The sequence below is a fragment of the Dendrobates tinctorius genome, unplaced genomic scaffold (assembly GCF_039654945.1).
Source record: "Dendrobates tinctorius isolate UK_male_01 unplaced genomic scaffold, ASM3965494v1 ptg000104l, whole genome shotgun sequence".
NCBI classification, from domain to species: Eukaryota; Metazoa; Chordata; class Amphibia; order Anura; family Dendrobatidae; genus Dendrobates; species Dendrobates tinctorius.
Window position 1 is genome coordinate 1,664,710 of NW_027361772.1, and position 22,466 is coordinate 1,687,175.

Here is a 22,466-nt window from a genome sequence, read left to right on the forward strand (position 1 = left end):
GGAGGCAGGCAGTTGTGTGAACTGCAAACAGTGAGTAAAGCTTTGGAACCGCATACTCTGGTGTCCTCCAGTTATTCCAGCACCACTACACCTGGGTACCAGCCTCCATACCATTCTGCGCCTCTCCTCATCCATTGCACCTACACTGCCCTGGGACTACAGCTCCACCTGTGGGGAGCTATACCATCTCTGCTGCACCACACCATCAGTCCCAACGGATCTGCATGCAGTGATGGCTTACCACCTTACTTGCCAAACACCACGGGTGGCTTCACAAACTATTCATATAAACTTTAACACCATTAACATCACCGCCATTGATATTGGGCACCCAGGGCCACGGACCGGGTCACCGCTGCTGTGACACATTCCCGCCTTGACACCGGCCCGGTACCGAGTACCCCGCTGCCCTGGGTGTGCGAGGGCGACCCAGTATGATAGCTTATTTTTTATGGGGTGTGAAGACGTTTTTATTACTACAATTTTGAAATAAATGTGGCTTTTTCATTGCATGTTACAGCATTTTTTGTGGAATTTCGGCTACCAAAAATAACGTAATTTTGGCGTTCTTGATTTTTTTTCTGTTTACGGTGTTTTACCGATTGGGTTAATTGTTTTTATATTTTGATAGGAGTTTTCTGAACGCTACATTATCACATATGAGTATTTTTTATATATCGTTATTTTCATTGTGAGGAAAGAGGAGTGATTTGAACTTTTAGATTTTTTCTTTTGTTGAGATTTTTAAAAAAATTTTTGGCCTTACTTATTATTGTTCTTGTTAGCCCCTTAGAGTACTTGAAGATGTGATCATCAGATCGCTTGTTTTATATACAGTATGCCACTGCATCGCTGCATATAGCAGAAATCATGGTCTCCTTTGAGGCTCGGTCCAGGCAGGGTTTCACAGGAGCTCCGTAATGACAAGATTCAGCTGACCCCCCCCCCGCCTGTCATGACCACCTCTCAGCGACCCGCGATCACGTCACGGGCACGCCGATGGGCGGAGGTAATGAGGCGCGGGCATGTCGGTACCGGTTAAATGCCGCTGTCAGAGATTGATAGCGACATTTAACAAGTTAACTATTGTGGGCGGAGCACTGCTCCATCCTCGATTGTTAGGGGCCGTTCCTGGCTGTAAAACGCAGCCATCGCCTGCCAGGTATGGGGCAGGCTTGCTGAGACAGCCCGCTCCATACACCCGCTTCCGATATGCACTGTATATATACAGCAGATGTGAAGGGGTTAACTCCATTTGTTCCTGAAACCCAGTAGAACAACCGAATGTGCAAATGGAAATGTGAACACAGACTAATGATGCCACAACCACTAAAGCATCACCATGTGCCATCTACCGCTATGAGCTCCCTGTAATTAGTGTTTATTACACTAAGATCAGCAGCTCAATAACCTGGGGGGCAACAAGCAATCCGCTACACCATAGGCCCAGATATCCAGGATTTATTGGGCTTTTCTGGGTGACTCCCAATAAATAGTCCAGGAGGAACAAGAGATCCAGAAATGTCCAGTATGTGATGGAGGAGACATGACCTGTGCAACCAGCAGGTGGCAGCACCTCCCACAGGGAGACCCGGTCTCTGCCACTGATGCTGCTTCTTGTCAGTCAGCAGTCACCTGTGAGAGGAGAGGACCCTATAGGAGGTGACTGATACTGTACCCTGTTATGGGGACCATTCTCCTGCCATAGGGGTCCTGCCACTACTATGGGGGTCCTTCCACTACTATGGGGGTCCTGTCTCTGTATGGGGTCACTCTTATAGGGGGGAGAGAGGCAGTGACATATGGTATAACGGAAGATTTATGGCCATGACTGTTATATGAGTTTTGCTGATATGGGGGTCTATGACTGTCAGTTATAGAGGGTCTATTGCTGTTGGGAAGCTTTGTGGGGCAGTCTCCATAGCAACCAATCAGATTTTGACATTTTTTGGAGACTTAAGAAAATAAAACTAAGAAACTAACAGGTTGCTATGGTAACTGCTCCACTTTCCTGGCTCCGGTGTTGATAACTGTGCACCTGTACATTACTAGTGCGGGGTAATTGTGTAGTCCGGATAATGAGGAGGGGGTGACAGACGTGTCTCCCGCCCCCGCTGTATACCGGGGGGATTTTTACTAGTGCAGGGTCTCACCGCCCATTATTACCTGCTCTCAGGTATTATACGTCACTTCTTCTTATCTCCTGCTTCTCTCCTCCAGGATAACGGTGATAAGACGTGTCCGGACCATGCTGAGACGTCTTCTCCTGGTGCTGGCACTTCTGGGTGAGGACACTGACCATTTCTGGAGATTTTCTATGAACGTGTTCAGGTTGTAGGACGCCTATTACTGCCGTTCTGTAATATATGTGTGGTGGTCCTCACATCTTGTCTGTATACGTATAGACCCCGGTGTGCTGTATACAGCCGCTGTATGGGAAGTGTAATCCCAGATGGAGGCCGCTCCTGTCACCCACATCACCTGGTGCAGCTTCTACATGATTTATAGGGTTTATCCGGGATTATAAATTATGGCCGCGTCCTCCCCATTACACTTCATTCACTTCAATGGGTCTGATCCGCAGTACCAGACACAGCCTTCTACCGGTCTGTGGTGCTGGTGTAATAAGAGCGTAGTCATGATTTTTGGTCAGACAGTAACCAGACAGCCCCGGCACCAATTTTCTCCATATAACATAGGATCTGTGATTCTGACAGCAGATATCAGGGTACGGTCAGGCCGCCCCCGTACATACCAGGTTATTGAAATCTGCCACTATATGATATGTTTTAGATCCCCTATATCTATAATCTGTGCCCGGTCATGGTATATGTTGGCTCTTTGATGACAAAGATCTCTTTCTAATCTAACCTCAATGTTTCCAGATCACATTTTGCCCCCCAAGTCCAAGCACTTTCCGAGCTTTGTCCGATGCAGATGCCAGACCCTTTACTTCTACTTGTTAATGTCTTTGCATTTTTCCCTTTTAGTATTCGCTCAGTTACCAGAAGGACAGACACATGAGGTCGTCTTTCCTAGGAGGTTGCACATTGTCTACAAGAGAGACACGCAGGTATCTCCCACTGCATGTGCCCAATAATTATGGAAGAAGCTTCTAATCAAGGGTATCGCTGTCATAAGGTGACGGTGGTATGAAGTCTACGGCTCCGTTCACATCTTCATCGGAGCCTCCATCGCCGATACCATCATATTTCAAAGGAATAATATTATTTTTACTTTTTTATGTTATGAATATATTTTTATTTTTGTATGTTTTGATTTATTTTCTGTCAAAATTATAGACACCTTGGTGGAAGCCAATATCCCCCATTATTAGTGAACGGGATCTGTCAGGCTGGGTGGTATCCATAATGCAATGGATATGGCAGAGGTTTTGCTTTTGTTTTAAATGGAAGTTACAACGCAGATGTGAACTTAGCTGCAGGGCTGTGGTGTCGATAAGCCAAACCTCGGACTCCGACTCCTCAATTTCCATGGCACCAACTCCAACTCCACGATTCCGACTCCAACTCTATGACTCCGACTCCCTCATACATGGCTCATGTTTAAGTGATAAATTTACTGTAGTAAAATGGTAACATCAGGCTTTTAATCATTATTATGATGCATTAATCAAGCCTTTTAGATAAAATATATTTATTGGCATACAACTTTAGAACAAAAAAAATTAGCATTTTTACAATTAATTATACACTATGCAGTAAGTGAAAAAAAAAACAGTTTTCATCAAAAACGTACAGAATAACATTTGTGCAGTCTATGAATTTGTTCTGAGAAATAGTATCGCCTCCATCAGATCCTCCTTCATGGATGACCTCAAATCTGACCTAATTATTTTAAGCAGTGGCGTAGCTCCAAAATTATGGGCCCCGGTGCGAACTTTCAAATGGGCCCCCCATGCCAAAATACACGCACATCTCCGCTCCGTACACCTCGTACACACGCGGCTCCGCTCCGTACACCTCGTACACACGCGGCTCTGCTCCGTACACCTCGTACACACGCGGCTCCGCTCCGTACACCTCGTACACATGCGGCTCCTCTCCGTACACCTCGTATACACACGGCTCCGCTCCGTACACCTCGTACACACAAAGCTCTGCTCCGTACACCTCGTACACACATGGCTCCGCTCCATACACCTTGTACACACAGCTCTGCTACATCCACCCTGTAAACCCCTCCTGACCCCACACAGAAACTTTACCTCATCCAGCACCATGACAACAGCACAGCAGAGTTCTGCAGACAAGGCCCCTGATCATGTGACCCCTGACTCCTCCCCTCCTGTGACCTCATCACAGGTCCTGTGCACACAGAAAAGAACAGCCTAGGATGTCATTGCAGACTGCGGTGGGTCTATCTGGGAGGGCATGGATGGGTTGCTTGGGGGGGGCGTGGTGGCTCAGTGCAGTGCAGGAAGAATAGACTCCCGGGCTGGACGCGCGGGGGGGTCTAGCGGGACTGTCCCGCTAGAATCGGGATAGTTAGGAGATATCATGGTCTGACCTGCCGGGCCCCTGACTCCCCCCGGGCCCGGTCGCAGTGGTGACTGCTGCGACCATGGTTGTTACGCCCCTGATTTTAAGGCTAGAGAACAACCTCTCTACACTAACTTGGATTGGTGGTAAAGCAGTAACCACATGGGCAACATCTCTAACAATTTCAGGGTGTAGAGGAATTGCCTCTTGCACAGTCAGTTTTGATGAATCATTGAACTCTTCTACTTCTTTGAGAGTCAGAAGAAAGCAAAAGGTCAGTAGCTGAGCTAACAGATGGGAGAGGCAGGATCAGGTCAGGGGCAAGCTAAAGTCAAATGCCGGGGAATCCAGACACACAGGGAAATAAGGAGCAGGGTCGTGTAGGAGGAAGATGAACAGACACGGGTAAGGTCAGATGAACGCAGCAGGTCAGCACAGGAACTCACCAGAGCCAGCTAAACACACCGAAGGTAAGCAATATAACTGGCACTGCACAGAGGTTGCAGCACAGAGATATAGCAAACCAGACACAGGAATGAAGCACGGAAAGTTAACCTCTGACATGACCAGACCAGGAAAGGAGAGACGAGACAAAAACCCGGCCTGGATCATGACACTGCCCCTCCAAGTGGCTGGATCCACAGTTGCCCCTTTTCCAGCACGTCTCTTCAAGATGGCATCAATTTTAGGGTTTCTGGCAGCAATAGCCAATTTCCCCACTTTGCTAATCAGAGTTCCAGCATGTCCCTCTTGCAAACTATCTCTTATTGCCAGATGCAGTGTGTGCACAACACAGCGCATGTGATGAATAGGAAAGAGGTGTGAAGCAGCTTCAACAAGACTGTGGCCTTCCATCTCCCACATACTCAATGTGAAATGTTCACCTTCATTACTCTCATTCATCAATGTAATTGTACTTATCATGTTTGAAGCATTATAGTTACAGTAGCAAGAACCTGTTCTTTTTTTGCGTTCATAATCTTGCAGAACTTTTTCCACTAAGGCATTGAGAAACTGGCGGATGTGATGAGCTTTAGTATCTTTTACTGCCAGTGTCATGGTAACAATTTTTTTGTTGTCACAAGCATATTGAACGTTGATAGCAAAATAGCTCACTCTGTGACGTGTGCAGGCATCCATTTTAAGTAACACAAAGCATCTCTTGAGAGTCGTTTTAAGATCTTCCTTTTGGTTAAGGGCTTCTTCAACCACTAATTTTCTAATACTTTCTCTTTCCAGAGAAACACCAAGTTTGCGGCCATTTCTCCATTAAGAGCTGTAAAAGCTGATCGTGCAAATAATGATAATAGTACACCGTCCTTCACAACAAGCTGTATGAGCTGGCTTTTAGACACATCTGCTGTCATTGTTACAGTAACTTTGTCACTTGCAAAATATCTTCTAACTGATGTTTGAGAAGCTCTTTCCTCCTCCTTTGCCTGGCGGGAAGTGCTGGTCTCTGGTTTCTTGGTGCTGCTATGTTCTTTTTCAATCACAGCTTTGTAAACTTCTGGATGTAAATGTCTTTTTAAATTGGAAGCTTTTGAAGGAGCATTTTTATAACTGCCTGAGTATGCCCTGATTTTGGCATCACAGCATTTAGTTTCATCTGAATCATAGAATCATATACACATATACACTTAATATTTTTTTTATCTTGAGTCACTGTGAAATGCTCAAATACAGTTGACTTCATAAGATGCTTCTTAGACATTTTGTAATTATGTAAATTCGCTCTCAAAATAAGTTTGTCCTGTAAAAAATAAGGAACAGTGCCTTGCGAAAGTATTCGGCCCCTTGGAACTTTTCAACCTTTTCCCACATATCATGCTTCAAACATAAAGATACCAAATGTAAATTTTTGGTGAAGAATCAACAACAAGTGGGAGACAATTGTGAAGTTGAACGAAATTTATTGGTTATTTTAAATTTTTGTGGAAATTCAAAAACTGAAAAGTGGGGCATGCAATATTATTCGGCCCCTTTAACTTAATACTTTGTTGTGCCACCATTTGCTGCGATAACAGCTGCAAGTCGCTTGGGGTATGTCTCTATCAGTTTTGTACATCGAGAGACTGAAATTCTTGCCCATTCTTCCTTGGCAAACAGCTCGAGCTCAGTGAGGTTGGATGGAGATCGTTTGTGAACAGCAGTTTTCAGCTCTTTCCACAGATTCTCGATTGGATTCAGGTCTGGACTGTGACTTGGCCATTCTGACACCTGGATTCGTTTATTTGTGACCCATTTCATTGTAGATTTTGCTTTATGTTTGGGATCATTTTCTTGTTGGAAGACAAATCTTCGTCCCAGTCTCAGGTCTTTTGCTGACTCCAACAGGTTTTCTTCAAGAATGGTCCTGTATTTGGTATCTTTATGTTTGAAGCATGATATGTGGGAAAAGGTTGAAAAGTTCCAAGGAGCCGAATACTTTCGCAAGGCACTGTATATTCTAATTCTTGCAAGAATAGGGAATCATGCACTGTATAATTTAAGATAGCAATAAAACAATCTTTGCATAAATCAATAGGACAGATAACAATTATAAAGTTTGTAAAATATGTTGTTAGTTTACTCTGAGCTTTCAATGTCAGGCTTGTCTCAGGGTACAGCTCACTAAATGCTTCACATCATATTTCTTCACAGTCTATGAAGAGGGGAGGAGGGAGGGAGCATGTTTGTGCTGAATCATATTCTAGAACACACACACACAAATATATATGTCCTCATCGATCCTGTTACTGTATTTCGAAATTTGAGATGTTAGAAACCAGGTTTTCCCCTTATATTCTATGTATAGTGTATATCGGTCATCAGTGCAGCTAATTTCGCCAAACATGAGCTAAGAGGAAAAACAAACTAAAACATCAAGCATACAGAAACAACATATACTGGACTTGATTTATGCACAGTTTATTGAAAGTTTAGATATGCCTTAAGAAGTAATTACCTTAATTCTGCTTTCCTGTTCACTCCAGAAGTTCTGAGAGCAATGCAGGCATTCCTTCCCTGTGTGTTTGCTATTTTTTCCCCTTATCTGTAGAGGAGGAGCTTCACTACTTATCACGAACATAAACTGCAGCACAGATTCATCTCAGCTAAAAGTCTACACCTTAGATCAAGAATAGGACAGACATTTATTATTATTATTATTATTATTATTATTATTCATTATTATAGCACTATTTATTCCATGACACTTTACATGTGAAGAGGGGTATACATAATAAAACCAGTAAAGTAATCTTAAACATTACAAGTCATTACTGGTACAGGAGGAGAGAGGATCCTGCCTGCGAGGGCTCACAATCTGTAAGATTTTATAGGACACTTCACAACTTTCCCAAATTCTTATGAAACAAAATATTCCCCACAAACCGCATTGAAATGCTATAACCAATTTATTATATATTTTAAGAGTCTGAGTCGGTCCATTTTATACTGACTCCGACGCCACCAAAATGGGCTCCGACTCCACTACTCTGACTCCACAGCCCTGCTTAGCCTTATACCTATAGACAAACTTACCATTGCCTTCCATTAGTCAGAGCGAAGAGAATGAAAGTCTATTGATTTGAATATAAACCGTGTAGTACTGGATTTCCCTGTGGTGGTACTGCTGGTGAATTGAACTCTTTCTGATTGGTCCTCCAAAAGAATATAGCTGATCTCTTTAAGCCTCATTATTGGGGGCAACCTGCAATCAATTAGTCTTCGAGGGACTTATCTAATATGTAAAAATGTAAAAAAGAAAAAATCTTAACTAATTAAAATAGTATTTTTTATCTGTTTGTCCAGAGCGTTTATCCAGATGTTCTTCAATATGAGATCCCTCTGCGTGGGAAGCCCACAGTCATTCACATTGAGAAGACTGAGTGAGTGGTCACAGTGTGGAATATGTACAGTTGTGCTCAAAGGTTTACAAACCCAGGCAGAATGTTTGCTTTCTTGGCCTTTTTTCAGAGAATATGAATGATAACACCAAACCTTTTTCTCCACTCATGGTTGGTGGTTGGGTGAAGCCATTTATTGTCAAACTACTGTGTTTTCTCTTTTTAAATCATAATGACAACCCATAACATCCAAATGACCCTGATCAAAAGTTTACATACCCTAGTGATCTTGGCCTGATAACATGCACTGATGTTGACACAAATGGGTTTTACTGGCTACTAAATGTAACATCCTTACCTGTGACCTGTTTGCTTGTAATCAGTGTGCGTGCATAAAAGCTGACTGAGTTTCTGGGATCCAGACAGACTCTTGCATCTTTCATCCAGCCGCTGAGGTCTCTGGAATGTGAGTCATGGTGAGAGAAAAAGAACTGTCAACAGATCTGCGGGAAAAGGTAGTTGAACTGTATAAAACAGGATAGGGATACAAAAAGATATCCAAGGAATTGATAATGCCAGTCAGCAGCGTTCAAACTTAAAGTAGATATGACAGGCTCAAACCCCAACTTAGGTGCTCTGGGAAAAAACAAGACTAAAGTATAGGAGTAACCCCGGCACACTAATAACATGAAAGTAAAGTCTTCTCAACGACAGTCTTTAATTGTTGTGATTTTATTGATTGTGAAAAAAAAGGGTGGTGTTACAATCCAAAAAAGGGTGGTGTTACAATCCAACGTTTCAGCTCTACATCTCGAGCTTTCATCAGGGATATGACTAGATCCTTGGTTTTGAGGTGTGTGTATAAGTGGTATAGGTTTGCCTTTGTATTCCAGCTGCTGGAACGGTACCTATAGTAACCACGATGCGTAGGGTCAGCACGTGACTCCCGTCCTTGTGTCCTAAATCTAGTCAGGTGTGGAGGAGGCCGGAAGTCACTTCCGGCCTCCTCCACACCTGACTAGATTTAGGACACAAGGACGGGAGTCACGTGCTGACCCTACGCATCGTGGTTACTATAGGTACCGTTCCAGCAGCTGGAATACAAAGGCAAACCTATACCACTTATACACACACCTCAAAACCAAGGATCTAGTCATATCCCTGATGAAAGCTCGAGATGTAGAGCTGAAACGTTGGATTGTAACACCACCCTTTTTTGGATTGTAACACCACCCTTTTTTTTCACAATCAATAAAATCACAACAATTAAAGACTGTCGTTGAGAAGACTTTACTTTCATGTTATTAGTGTGCCGGGGTTACTCCTATACTTTAGCAGCGTTCAAACTGTCATTAACAAATGGAAAATCAGGGGCTCTGTAAAATCAAAACCACGGTCAGATAGACCAACAAAAATTTCATCCACAATTGCCAGGAAAATTGTTCAGGATGCAAAGACAAACCCATAAATAACATCAGCTGAAATACTGGACGCTCTAAAAACTAGCGGTGTGGCTGTTTCAAGATGTACAATAAGGAGGCACATGAAGAAAAATGGGCTACATGGTAGAGTTGCCAGAAGAAAGCCATTACTGCACAAATGCCACAAAGTATCTTGCCTACAATACGCAAAACAGCACAGAGACAAGCCTCAAAACTTTTGGAATAAGGTAATTTATTGATGAGACCAAAATTGAACTTTTTGTCCACAACCATAAATGTTACATTGGAAGAGCGATCAACAAGGCCTATGATGAAAGGAACACCATTCCTACTGTAAAGCACGGAGGTGGATCGCTGATGTTTGGGGATGTGTGAGCTACAAAAGCACATGAAAATTGAAGGAAAGATGAATGCAGCACGTTATCAGCAAATACTGCTGTGCATGGGACGTACTTAGACATTCCAACATGACAACGATCCAAAACACAAAGCTAACTCAACCTGTCATTTGCTACAGCAGAACAAAGTGATGGTTCTGGAGTGGCCATCTCAGTCTCCTGATCTCAATATCATTGAGCCACTCTGGGGAGATCTCAAGCCCGCAGTTCATGCTAGACAGCCCAGGAACTTACAGGATCTGGAGGCTTTTTGCCAAGAATAGTGGGCAGCTTTACCATTTGAGAAAATAAAGATCCTCATCCACTACTACAAAAGACTTCAAGATGTCATTGATGTTAGAGGGGGCAATACACTGTATTAAGAAATGGGGTATGTAAACTTTTTATCAGGGTCATTTGGATGTTTTGGGTTGTCATTATGATTTAAAAAGAGAAAACACAGTAGTCTGTCAATAAATGGCTTCACCCAACCACCAACCATGAGTGGAGAAAAAGTTTTGGTGTTATCATTCATATTCTCTGAAAAAAGGACAAGAAAGCAAAAATTCTGCTTGGGTATGTAAACTTTTGAGCACAACTGTATATCTCGGGTGGTGAGGCGATCTATACGCTTGTACATATCCCTTATAACTAAGGAAGTAATTATAATAGGTGCCAGTGTTGGCGTTGCACCCCAGCCCTGAAACCTAAGTGGGACTAATCGATCCCTTTGACCCATATTAGAAGACCTATATTGGAGATTTTGCATTTGGGCTCACAAGTTACGCCACTGCTTATAGCAGGACGATGTACTGCAGATTTCCACTGATATCATGATATATTAATACTGATTAATTTCTCTATGTTTCTGCAGGGGTCTGTTTGCAGAGAATTACACAGAAAGCCATTATCTGGAGGATGGCACTCTGGTCACCAGCCGCCCTGAGCATCAGGTATAGTAAGTCACCAGCCTTCAGGTACAGATGTAGCAGAGCTCAATTTAACTAAACAGTGTTTCATTCTGTGTACGTGGTGTTTCCTATGTAAATCAGGCTCGGATTGATAACCTGCCCAACCGGGCATTTTCCCGCTGAGCTGCTATGTAGTAGGCTGCTGGCTGGCAGAGCCCGCTCCTCTGTCCGCTTGCCAGCTGATGCAGCAGCCACCGGCCTGTTTTTCCTGCCGCCGGCCCTTTAAATCTGCGGGCACGGCGGTGCTTTTACATTAGTCATTGGCAACAAGGCTGGGGGGATGGCACCCTAGGGGTTAAGAATGCGCGACGTGACGATGCACATCACATGTTCTTTGAGGGCGGAGAGAGCGAGCTCTGCTCTCTTGCGTCCATGGCTGCAGCAGCACAAATGACCTATCATCACCCAGCAGCCCCAGGCATCTGGAGGAGCTCTCCTAACCGCGCGCGCTGGCTGAGTCCAGTAAGTTCAATGATGCAATCTCAGCAGCAGTACTATACTAGTAAATTCAGTGACGCCAAGCAGCGGTGTGGCCGGGTGAGTTATATAGGGGCTGGGGGGTCTGCCTGGTCTGATGTATATACAGGCCCTGTATATACATCAGACCAGGCAGGCTCCCCCCAGCCTCTGTATTACAGGGGCTGGGGGGGCCTGGCTGGGCTGATGATGTATATACAGGGGCTGGGGGGCCTGGCTGGGGCGATGATGTATATACAGGGGTTGGGGGGGCCTGGCTGGGATGATGATGTATATTCAGGGGCTGGGGGGCCTGGCTTGGCTGATGCTGTATTTACAGGGGCTGGGGGGGCCTGGCTGGGATAATGATGTATATACAGGGGCTGGGGGGCCTGGCTGGGGCGATGATGTATATGCAGGGACTGGGGGGGCCTGGCTTGGCTGATGCTGTGTATACAGGGGCTGGGGGCCTGGCTTGGCTGATGCTGTATATGCAGGGGCTGGGGGGACTGGCTGGGATAATGTATATACAGGGGCTGGGGGGCATGGCTAGTGAGGTGATGTATGTACAGGTGCTGCTGGGCTGGGACTGGTGTGGTGATGTATAAACAGGTGCTGTGGAGCTGATATGGTGATGTATATACGGGTGCTGCTGGGCTTTCGATACATGCGGCACTTGCGATTCTTACCTCTTCCCGCACCTCCACTGCGGCATCTTCTGACTGTACTGTTTCAGGTCAGAGGGTATAGTGACGTCACATCTGTGCACCATCTTCCTGAACATTCACAGTGCAGAGAGCCGGAAGACACCGACGTTGAGGGGTCTGGAGCAGAGCAGCGGCCAGCGAGAAGAGGTGAGGATTTCAGTTTTTTTATGTTTTGTGTTTTGAGCAATATATGAGGCTCACCATATACTGTAGCATCATATGGGGCCCATCTTACACTGGAGCATTATATGGAGACTCATATGGGGCCCATTATATTTGGAGCATTATATGGGACCCATTCTGTTTGGAGCAATATAAGGGGCCCATCATATTCTGTATGGAACATTATATGGGTCCCTTTCTGTATGGCGCAAGGTATGGGGCTCATTATACTGTATGGAGCAATATATGAGGATCATTATTCTGTATGGAGCATTATATGGTGCTCATTATACTGTGTGGAGCACTATGTGGTACCCATAATACTGTATGGAGCATTATATGGGGCTTGTTACAGTGTATGGAGCAATATATGGGGCTCATTATTCTGAATGGAGCAATATATGGGGCTCATTATTCTGTATGGAGCATTATATGGGGCTCATTATTCTGTATGGAACACTATGTGCTACCCATAATGCTGTATGAAGCAATATATGGGGATCAGTATACTGTATGGAGCACCATGCGGTACCCATAATACTGTATGGAGTATTATATGGGGCTCATTTTTCTGAATGGAGCAATATATGGGGCTCATTTTTCTGAATGGAGCAATATATGGGGCTCATTATTCTGTATGGAGCATTATATGGGGCTCATTTTTCTGAATGGAGCACTATGTGGCCCATAATGCTGTATGAAGCAGTATATGGAGCTCAGTATACTGTATGGAGCACTATGCAGTACCCACAATACTGTATAGAGCATTATATGAGGCTCATTATTCTATATGGAGCATTATATGGGGCTCATTACAGTGTATGGAGCAATATATGGGGCTCATTATTCTGAATGGAGCAATATATGGGGCTCATTATTCTGTATGGAGCATTATATGGGGCTCACTTTTCTGAATGGAGCAATATATGGGGCTCATTATTCGTATGGAGCATTATACGGGGCTCATTATTCTGTATGGAGCAGTATATGGGGCTCATTATTCTGTATGGAGCACTATATGGGGCTCATTATTCTGAATGGAGCAATATATGGGGCCATAATACTGTATGGAGCACTATGTGGGGCTCATTATACTGTATGGAGCACTATGTGGTACCCATAATACTGTATGGAGCATTATATGGGGATCATTATTCTGTATGGAGCATTATATGGTGCTCATTGCAGTTTATGGAGCAATATATGGGGCTCATTATTCTGAATGGAGCAATTTATGTGGCTCATTATTCTGTATGGATCACTATGCGGTGCCCATAATGCTGTATGGAGGACTATGTGGTGCCCATAATACTGTATGGAGGACAATACTGTCTGGTTTCTGACCTACTGTAGAATGTACAATAGATATCAGTCATGTAATGTAAGAAGTGAAATCTTTGGCATTGTACTATACCTATATTTCTTTGCTGTATCTGTGCATTATGAATTGTGGTACGTGTTAAAGACGCCCACTTAGACTTTGACCCGGGGCCCACAAAAACCTGGAGCCGGCCCTGTATGCACTGCACAGTACCACTTCTCCTGTCCACATTGGACTTTGGGAGGGTCAATATTGGTTTAGTATTTTTAATATTACTATGGCCAAATAAAAATAAAATATTGGAAAAGTTGTTTAATTGGATTATCCCAAGTAATCCGCTCTCCTCTGGATAGGGGACAACTTTTTAATTGCTGGAGATCCGACTATTGGGATCTCCATGATCCTGAAAATCTGAGCTCTGTAGAGCACCATGTAAATGCAGCTGTGGTCGATCATACGCACTGTGGCGCCATTCACATGTAGTTCTTCAAATATCTCCTTTTAGGAGAGTGAGAAGCACCACAAAGTAAAGTAAAAGTCACTGATCGGGGTGAGGAGTGTTATAGCTTGTGGGCTGGTGGGGTTTTATGTGGCAAGGCTGCTTTTTTGTACCAGTCCGGCCCTGATGTAAATCCACTGATAAAGGGGCACATAAATCGGGCCATAAATTTTCCATTTGACCCCTTTTTTTACTAGACTATTTTTGCTACTGTTTCAACATGCACAAACACTTTAAGCTTAAAAGGGGTATCGAAAAATATCTCTTGCGAGTGTGATGCGAGAAACTCACGTGAGTCTCTCACATCAACACCCGGCACTGCCGCCGGTACTCGGGACCAGAGTGTGCTGCTGCATAGAAATACATGCAGCTGCACACTCCGGTCTCGAATGCCGGGTGTTGATGCGAGAGACTCACGCGAGTTTCTCGCATCACACTGGCAAGTGTGACATCTGCCTTACTTCCATTCTGAAAAGTGAAAATTGCAGCAGATGTTGGGTTCATTGGCCAGCATTTATCTGGATCTCTTCTGTTAATTCAAGTAGGATTCATGCACAATACCTGCAAGTTACCCATGGACAATACGACAATACGTCAGTAGTGCCTCTCACTTCCTGATGCAGAAGTGTGAGGCACTGGATAACCCCTTTTTACCTCCCACCAGTGGGTGAAATTTTTTTGCAGTGCTTACTTTGGACAGCAGTGATACCTGTGCATATTGGAAGACAGAAAAGCATAAAACACTTCATTTTTCTGTCGATGTCTAATTCTTGTTTGCAGAGGCGTATCTAGGCTTTCTGGCACCCGGGGCAGGAATTTGGTTCGGCGCCCCCCCCCCCCAAGTACATATGCAACTTGCACACTTAGCCATGTACCCACGAGCTGCTCTCCCTAATGCTTTCAATGTTCAGTAAAAAAATGAAAGCAGGAAGAGAAGCTCGTTGTCACAAGACCATAAGTATGACAATCGCATATGAATGAAGTGTCTGTGTGATGACTACTGGAACCTGCAGAGCTGAATCCTGACATTGCAGCTTCTGAATTCTCACAATAAATGCACTGCACACTTTTAGGATTCTCCCTTGCCGATGTACGGTCATGTCAGCACAAGCATGTGATTTGTATACTTCTGACCACACTCCGACTAGACATGCCCGGCCTCGCTCAGTTCATTTTCATTGAGTGAGGCCACACACGTCTAGTTAGCATGTGACCGCATGTATGTAAATTACCGGCACAAGAGAATCCTAACAGCGTTCAGTGAGCACTGTGAGAATTCAGAAGTCTGCAGTCACATAGAATGTCTGCAGTCTCAGCACAAACCTGGACAACCCCTTTAATGTTCCTAACATGAATAAAAACATGAGAATTAGTCAGTATCACAAATAACATTTACATCCAGGTACCTTATAGATGCCGTCATCTCTGGAGTCGTTCTCCTTTTCTTCTTCTTGTCCAGACCCCATGATGAGTTCTCTCATCCACAGCCGTCTCTGCAGACTTCCATCTTCTCCGGTCTTCTGCACCAACTCTCCACCCGATGCCCTTAAAGATAGAAGTGTCATTATAATGCTCTTAAATAAAAAATATCTGCAATATACTGTCGCCTCACACTATTCCCCTCCCTCCTCATACTGTCTCCTCCAAATCCCTCTGTTCACCATACTATCTCCTCATATATTTACCCCCTCACGCTCTATACTGTCTGCTCACACATACCCCTGACTCCCCATACTGTGTCTGCACACATTCACCCGTTTGCACCCCTTACTGTCTGCACCCATCCCCCATACTGTTTCCTCATATATACTCTTCATTTTGTGTCCTCAAATCTCCCCACACACATTAAATACCATCCCCACTCCAAATCCCCCCATCCCCAATCCCCCACACACATTAAGTACCCCCCATCCCCACTCCAAATCCACCCACACATTATGTACCCCCACTCCAAATCCCCCCACACATTAACCTCCATCCCCACTCATTAACCCCCATCCCTACTCATTAACCCCCCACATATTAACCCCCATTCCCACTCATTAACCCACACACAAACCCCCATCCCCACTCATTAACCCCACACACAAACCCCCATCCCCACTCATTAACCCCCATCCCCACTCATTAACCCCCATCTCCACTCATTAACCCCCATACATTAACCCTCCTACACATTAACCCCCATCTCCACTCATTAACCCCCACACACATTAACCCCCATCCCCACTCATTAACCCCCCACACATTAACCCCCATTCCCACTCATTAACCTCCACACAAACCCCCATCCCCACTCATTAACCCCACTCATTAACCCCACACACAAACCCCCATCCCCACTCATTAACCCCCATCTCCACTCATTAACCCCCCCATACATTAACCCTCCTACACATTAAGCCCCATCTCCACTCATTAACCCCCCACTCGTTAACCCCCCACACATTAACCCCCATCTCCACTCATTAACCCCCCCACTCATTAACCCCCATCCCCACTCATTAACCCCCATTCCCACTCATTAACCCCCACACATAAACCCCATCTCCACTCATTAACCCCCCCACACAAACCCCATCCCCACATTAACCCCCATCCCCACTCATTAACCCCCACACATTACCCCCCCACTCATTAACCCCCATCCCCACATTAACCCCCATCTCCACTCATTAACCCCCCCACTCATTAACCCCCATCCCCACACATAAACCCCCATCTCCACTCATTAACCCCACACACACAAACCCCCATCCCCACTCATTAACCCCCACACATAAACCCCCATCTCCACTCATTAACCCCCCCACACAAACCCCATCCCCACTCATTAACCCCCACACATAAACCCCCACCTCCACTCATTAACCCCCCACACACAAACCCCCATCCCCACATTAACCCCCATCCCCACTCATTAACCCCCATTCCCACTCATTAACCCCCACACATAAACCACATCTCCACTCATTAACCCCCCCACACAAACCCCCATCCCCACATTAACCCCCATCCCCACTCATTAACCCCCACACATTACCCCCCCCACTCATTAACCCCCATTCCCACATTAACCCCCATCTCCACTCATTAACCCCCCCACTCATTAACCCCCATCCCCACACATAAACCCCCATCTCCACTCATTAACCCCACACACACAAACCCCATCCCCACTCATTAACCCCCACACATAAACCCCCATCTCCACTCATTAACCCCCCACACACAAACCCCCATCCCCACTTATTAAGCCCCACACATAAACCCCCATCTCCACTCATTAACCCCCCACACACAAACCCCCATCCCCACATTAACCCCCATCCCCACTCATTAACCCCCATTCCCAATCATTAACCCCCACACATAAACCACATCTCCACTCATTAACCCCCCCACACAAACCCCCATTCCCACATTAACCCCCATCCCCACTCATTAACCCCCACACATTACCCCCCACTCATTAACCCCCATCCCCACATTAACCCCCATCTCCACTCATTAACCCCCCCACTCATTAACCCCCATCCCCACACATAAACCCCCATCTCCACTCATTAACCCCACACACGCAAACCCCCATCCCCACTCATTAACCCCCACACATAAACCCCCATCTCCACTCATTAACCCCCCACACACAAACCCCCATCCCCACTCATTAACCCCCACACATAAACTCCCATCCCCACTCATTAACCCCCACTCATTAACCCCCATCCCCACTCATTAACCCGCATTCCCACTCATTAACCCCCACTCATAAACCCCCATCTCCACTCATTAACCCCCCCACACAAACCCCCATCCCCACTCATTAACCCCCACACATAAACCCCCATCTCCACTCATTAACCCCACACACACAAACCCCCATCCCCACTCATTAACCCCCACACATAAACCCCCATCCCCACTCATTAACCGCCACTCATTAACCCCCACACATTAACCCCCCACTCATTAACCCCCATCCCCACTCATTAACCCCCATCCCCACATTAAATCTCCCATCTTCGGTGGTTCTTCAGCTCCACAGAGGAGCACACTTACCACCAGCGTTTGCTCTGGGCGCCGGGGAGTGCCGTCAGCAGCGTGATCACATGACATGATCACGCTGCTGACGTCGCTCTGACCCAGCGGTCAGAGCTGAGCTTCAGTTGTACTGGCGTCTGTATAGACGGCAAGTACAATTGCTGCCTGGGAGCCGACGTGGCCTCCTTCTCTGCACCGGCTGTCAGCTTGACAGCCGTCACAGAGAACAGCCGACTCTCAGGCCGGGGACGACAGAACGCAGCCGCCGGGGGAGACACTGCGGACCGCTGCATTAGGCGGCCCGACTGCGCCCCCCTGCTGGCTGCGCCCGGAGCAAATGCCCCGACTGCCCCCCCCTGGATACGCCTCTGCTTGTTTGTAATAATCATGTTACCTAAGGCCTCATTCACACGTTCATTTTGTATATGGGTTTTTCATGGTTTAAAGGGAATCTGTCAGTAGTATCAACTTTCCTACACTGTCTCTATGAGCATTCAGGTAATAGGAAGCTGAATAAACTGATATCTTGAAATCTGATGTTTTATAGCAGTGAAATCCACGTTTTTCTTGTCTGTAAATGCGCTCTTCCAGGCTATAGGCCGGAAATAGATCTCTCTGGGAATCCACATCCAGGGATTAGTTTAAATAAAAGGGGGAGTATCAGTGTGAGACAGGTAACTAACCCAGAACAATAGAACTGAACTCTGTCTCCTTAGGCTTGTTTCACACTAGTGTTTATTCCACGCAGCACACGGCGCCGCTAAGCCCTGCCGCATACTATCGCACATGGACGCTTGCGATCTGCGCACCCTATCTTTAGCATAGGGTGCGCAGATCGTGCGCTGGCCGTGCGCTAGTAGGATTTTGGCGTGCGCTGCGCACTTTTGAAGGTGTGCCCGTGCGCGCCGAGCGCAGCATGTTGCATTTCGGCACGCACGGCGCACCTTCAAAAGTGCGCAGCGCATGCCAAAATCCCACTAGCGCATGGCCAGCGCACGATCTGCGCACCCTATGCTAAAGATAGGGTGCACAGATCGCAAGCGTCCATGTGCGATAGTAGGCAGCGATGACCGGATGGGGCAGGCAGGGAGCCGGCAGGGGGCGGGGCTTAGCGGCGCCGTGCGCTGCGTGGAATAAACGCTAGTGTGAAACTAGCCTTACCAACACATTTGCTGCAGTTCTCACAGCTCTGCTGTATTGCAACCCTGTCTGCCTCAGAGATCGAAGCTGAAGCCGAAAGGAACCTGCAGATGTGTCAGGTATAGCCACGCACAGCTCTGCAGTGAGATCAGGAGAGCAGAGAGTGGCCATTACATATCACACTGGTAATGACCGCTTTAATATAAAATAAGCTCTCTTTAACCATTGTAGTCTATGGGGATGTTAACATGTCCATGTTTTGTTTTGGACTAAGTGTCCACAAAAAAAACAAATCAGATATATGTAAATTTTTTAACCAAGTCACAGATTGAACTTGCCCATTCAAATCAATTCTTTCTAGAAAAAAAACAACACAAGGATGCCATCTTTGTGTCCCTAAGAGAGTAATACAAAGATCTACAGACTAAAAATAGATGCAATTTGGAAAACAGTTGTCCATTTTTTCTTGTATACAAACAAATCTGACTGTCTGAATGACGCGTAGCTGTATATAAAAATATATTTCTCTTGCAGATCCAGAAGTGTTCATCTGGTCCATAATGGGTTATTGTTTAGGGCAGGACATGTTCAAATTTACCTTTGGGTCTCCTACTATGGTCTGTCTCTAAGAAAAGATCCACCATATCGTTCTCCACCCTTTCTCGCTTAGTCTTCCTATGGCCACGTTCAGACGCTCAGTATTTAGTGTGTATTTTATATCAGTATTTGCAAGCTAAAACCAGGAATGGGTGATAAATCCAGAAGTGGTGACGAGTTTCTATTATACTTTTCCTCTGATTGTTCCACTGCTGGTTTTGGCCTACAGATACTGATGTAAAATACTGACCAAATACTGAATATATGAACATGGCCTATGAGACCAACTTTGTGGTAAATACCCATGAAGCAGCCCCATCAATATTTCGGAACCCATATTTTGTCCCGGCCTGAGTTCCAGTACTTTTTACCTGGTGGATGAATAAAGGCTTCCTGAGAATTTGAGTTTGTATTTGCAGATTTGTCGTTTTAACTCTAGCATTCCAGCAATTGATAGATACGTAAATTGACAGAATCTGAAAATGTGTAGTTTCAAAGAATGACACATTATATTAAAAGCTTGAAAAAGGATAATAAAAATATCACAAAGAGAACATTATTTGAATCTATTTGCATCAAGTTTAGAAATAACAGAGGAGTTATTTCTCTTCTGTACAATGACGTTTCTCCATCCAGGACTGGAACGAGGGTAGACAGGGACTGCACCTGCCTTGGGTGCTACCTTCTGCCTAAACAAGGGGGGCACACTTTCAAAAAAAATTGCTGAATGTCTGCGGTCACCCGACATCTTTTTGCTGCCGTAGACATTCAGCATAGTGACAGTCGAAGCGCAGGCATGGAGGTGAGCGATGTCAGTCACTGACACCACTCACCCCTCTCTCGTGCACCCTGGCCGTCGCTCCCTCCCTGCTCTCAATTGCATTCACGTCTATCATACTCGAATGCAATCTCTGTGTGCGCCTCCCGGCACAGGAGCAGAGGAACTGTACTCTCCCTTGCTCTGCCGGGATCTCCAGCAAGACACAGGTCACATCTGGCCTGCTCCTTGTTGGAGGAGGCGCATGCAGGGGACGTTGGATGACGCATTGCAGTGATGTCATTGCACCATCCAGCATCGCCTGCTGCTCTTCATAGAAGAGGAGATGGTGGACGGGAGCCTGGATTTTGTGAGTATGACTTTTTTTTTCCTTATTCTTATATTATGGTGCAGGGGGGCTTAAAATGAGGGGCTGTGTACATGGGGGATAAAATGAGGGGAGGTCTGTGCTGATGGGATAAAATGAGGTGAGGGTCTGTGCTTATGAGAATAAAATGAGGTAACGTGCAAATAGGGGAATAAACTGAGGCGCTGTGCTGACAGGGGTAATAAACCGAGGGGCTGTACTGATGGGGGGAATAAACTGAGGCTCTGTGCTGACAGGGGTAATAAACCGAGGCGCTGTACTGATGGGGGGAATAAAATGAGGGTCTGTGCAGATAGAGGGAATAAACTAAGGGGCTGTGCAGAGGGGGACAATAAAATGAGGGGTTGTGCATGGGGGCATGAAATGAGAGGCAATGCAGGGTGGGGGGCAAAAAATGAGGGGCTGTGCGTTTGGGCCATGAAATGGGGCTGTGACGGGGAACAGCAAAGTGTATTGTGACACTTCTGGGAAACGTAGCGTCCGAGAGTGGACCCTCTGGGTCACGGAACTGAAGCCCCCGAGAGCGAGCGCACCAGGTGGAACCGACCCCTGTACAGGGACCGTTAGGGGCAGGCCCACGGGAGTCAGACTCCGCGACAGCTGGAACCAAGAGGGACGGCTCAAGGGACTGGGGTGTACCTCAGGCATTTGCAGCACCCAGCACTGAGTAAAAGGCACAGGCAGGGGCACAGGTACAGGACTACCGAACCAGGAATAGGATGAGCACAGGGAACCAGGACAAAAGAGGAACGCAGTACAGAACTAGGACACCGAGCAGGAACCAGGACACGGAACACGGAGCACAGGACGGAGCCGGAACAAGGGCACGGAACACGGAGCACAGGACGGAGCAGGAACCAGGGCACGGAACACGGAGCACAGGACGGAGCAGGAACCAGGGCACGGAACATGGAGCACAGGACGGGGCAGGAACCAGGGCACGGAACACGGAGCAGGGACCAGGACAAGAGCAAGGAGCACAGGACAGAGCAGGGACCAGGACAAGAGCACGGAGCACAGGACGGGGCAGGAACTAGGACAAGAACACGGAACACAGGATGGGGACAGGAACACAGTATAGCGGCCAGAATTAGCACAGGCAAGCCACACGATAATCAGGCGCCTCCACCAGGGAGAAGACACCTGATATACCCTGCGCCAAAAGATGATTGGCCAGCCCTGGCCTAAGAATGACCACTGCAGGGTAAAAAGTCCTGCAGGGACCGCGTGAGTGAAGGAGGAAGGAAGCAAGGAGGTGACAGGTGGGGGCGCG

The 22,466-nt window shown here is 46.2% G+C and overlaps 1 protein-coding gene across 1 annotated transcript in view; it reads left to right on the plus strand.

Annotated features, from left to right (window-relative positions):
* Window positions 1–2,248: 2,248 nt before the first annotated feature.
* LOC141100430 (zinc metalloproteinase-disintegrin-like MTP9) overlaps window positions 2,249–22,466 on the plus strand; it is a 63,930-nt gene continuing 43,712 nt past the window's right edge. Inside the window, exons 1-4 of the mRNA XM_073588942.1 lie at window positions 2,249–2,285; window positions 2,991–3,073; window positions 8,298–8,374; window positions 11,026–11,104. Of these exons, the coding sequence (XP_073445043.1) occupies window positions 2,249–2,285; window positions 2,991–3,073; window positions 8,298–8,374; window positions 11,026–11,104 (276 nt within the window). The remainder of the gene's footprint in view (window positions 2,286–2,990; window positions 3,074–8,297; window positions 8,375–11,025; window positions 11,105–22,466) is intronic.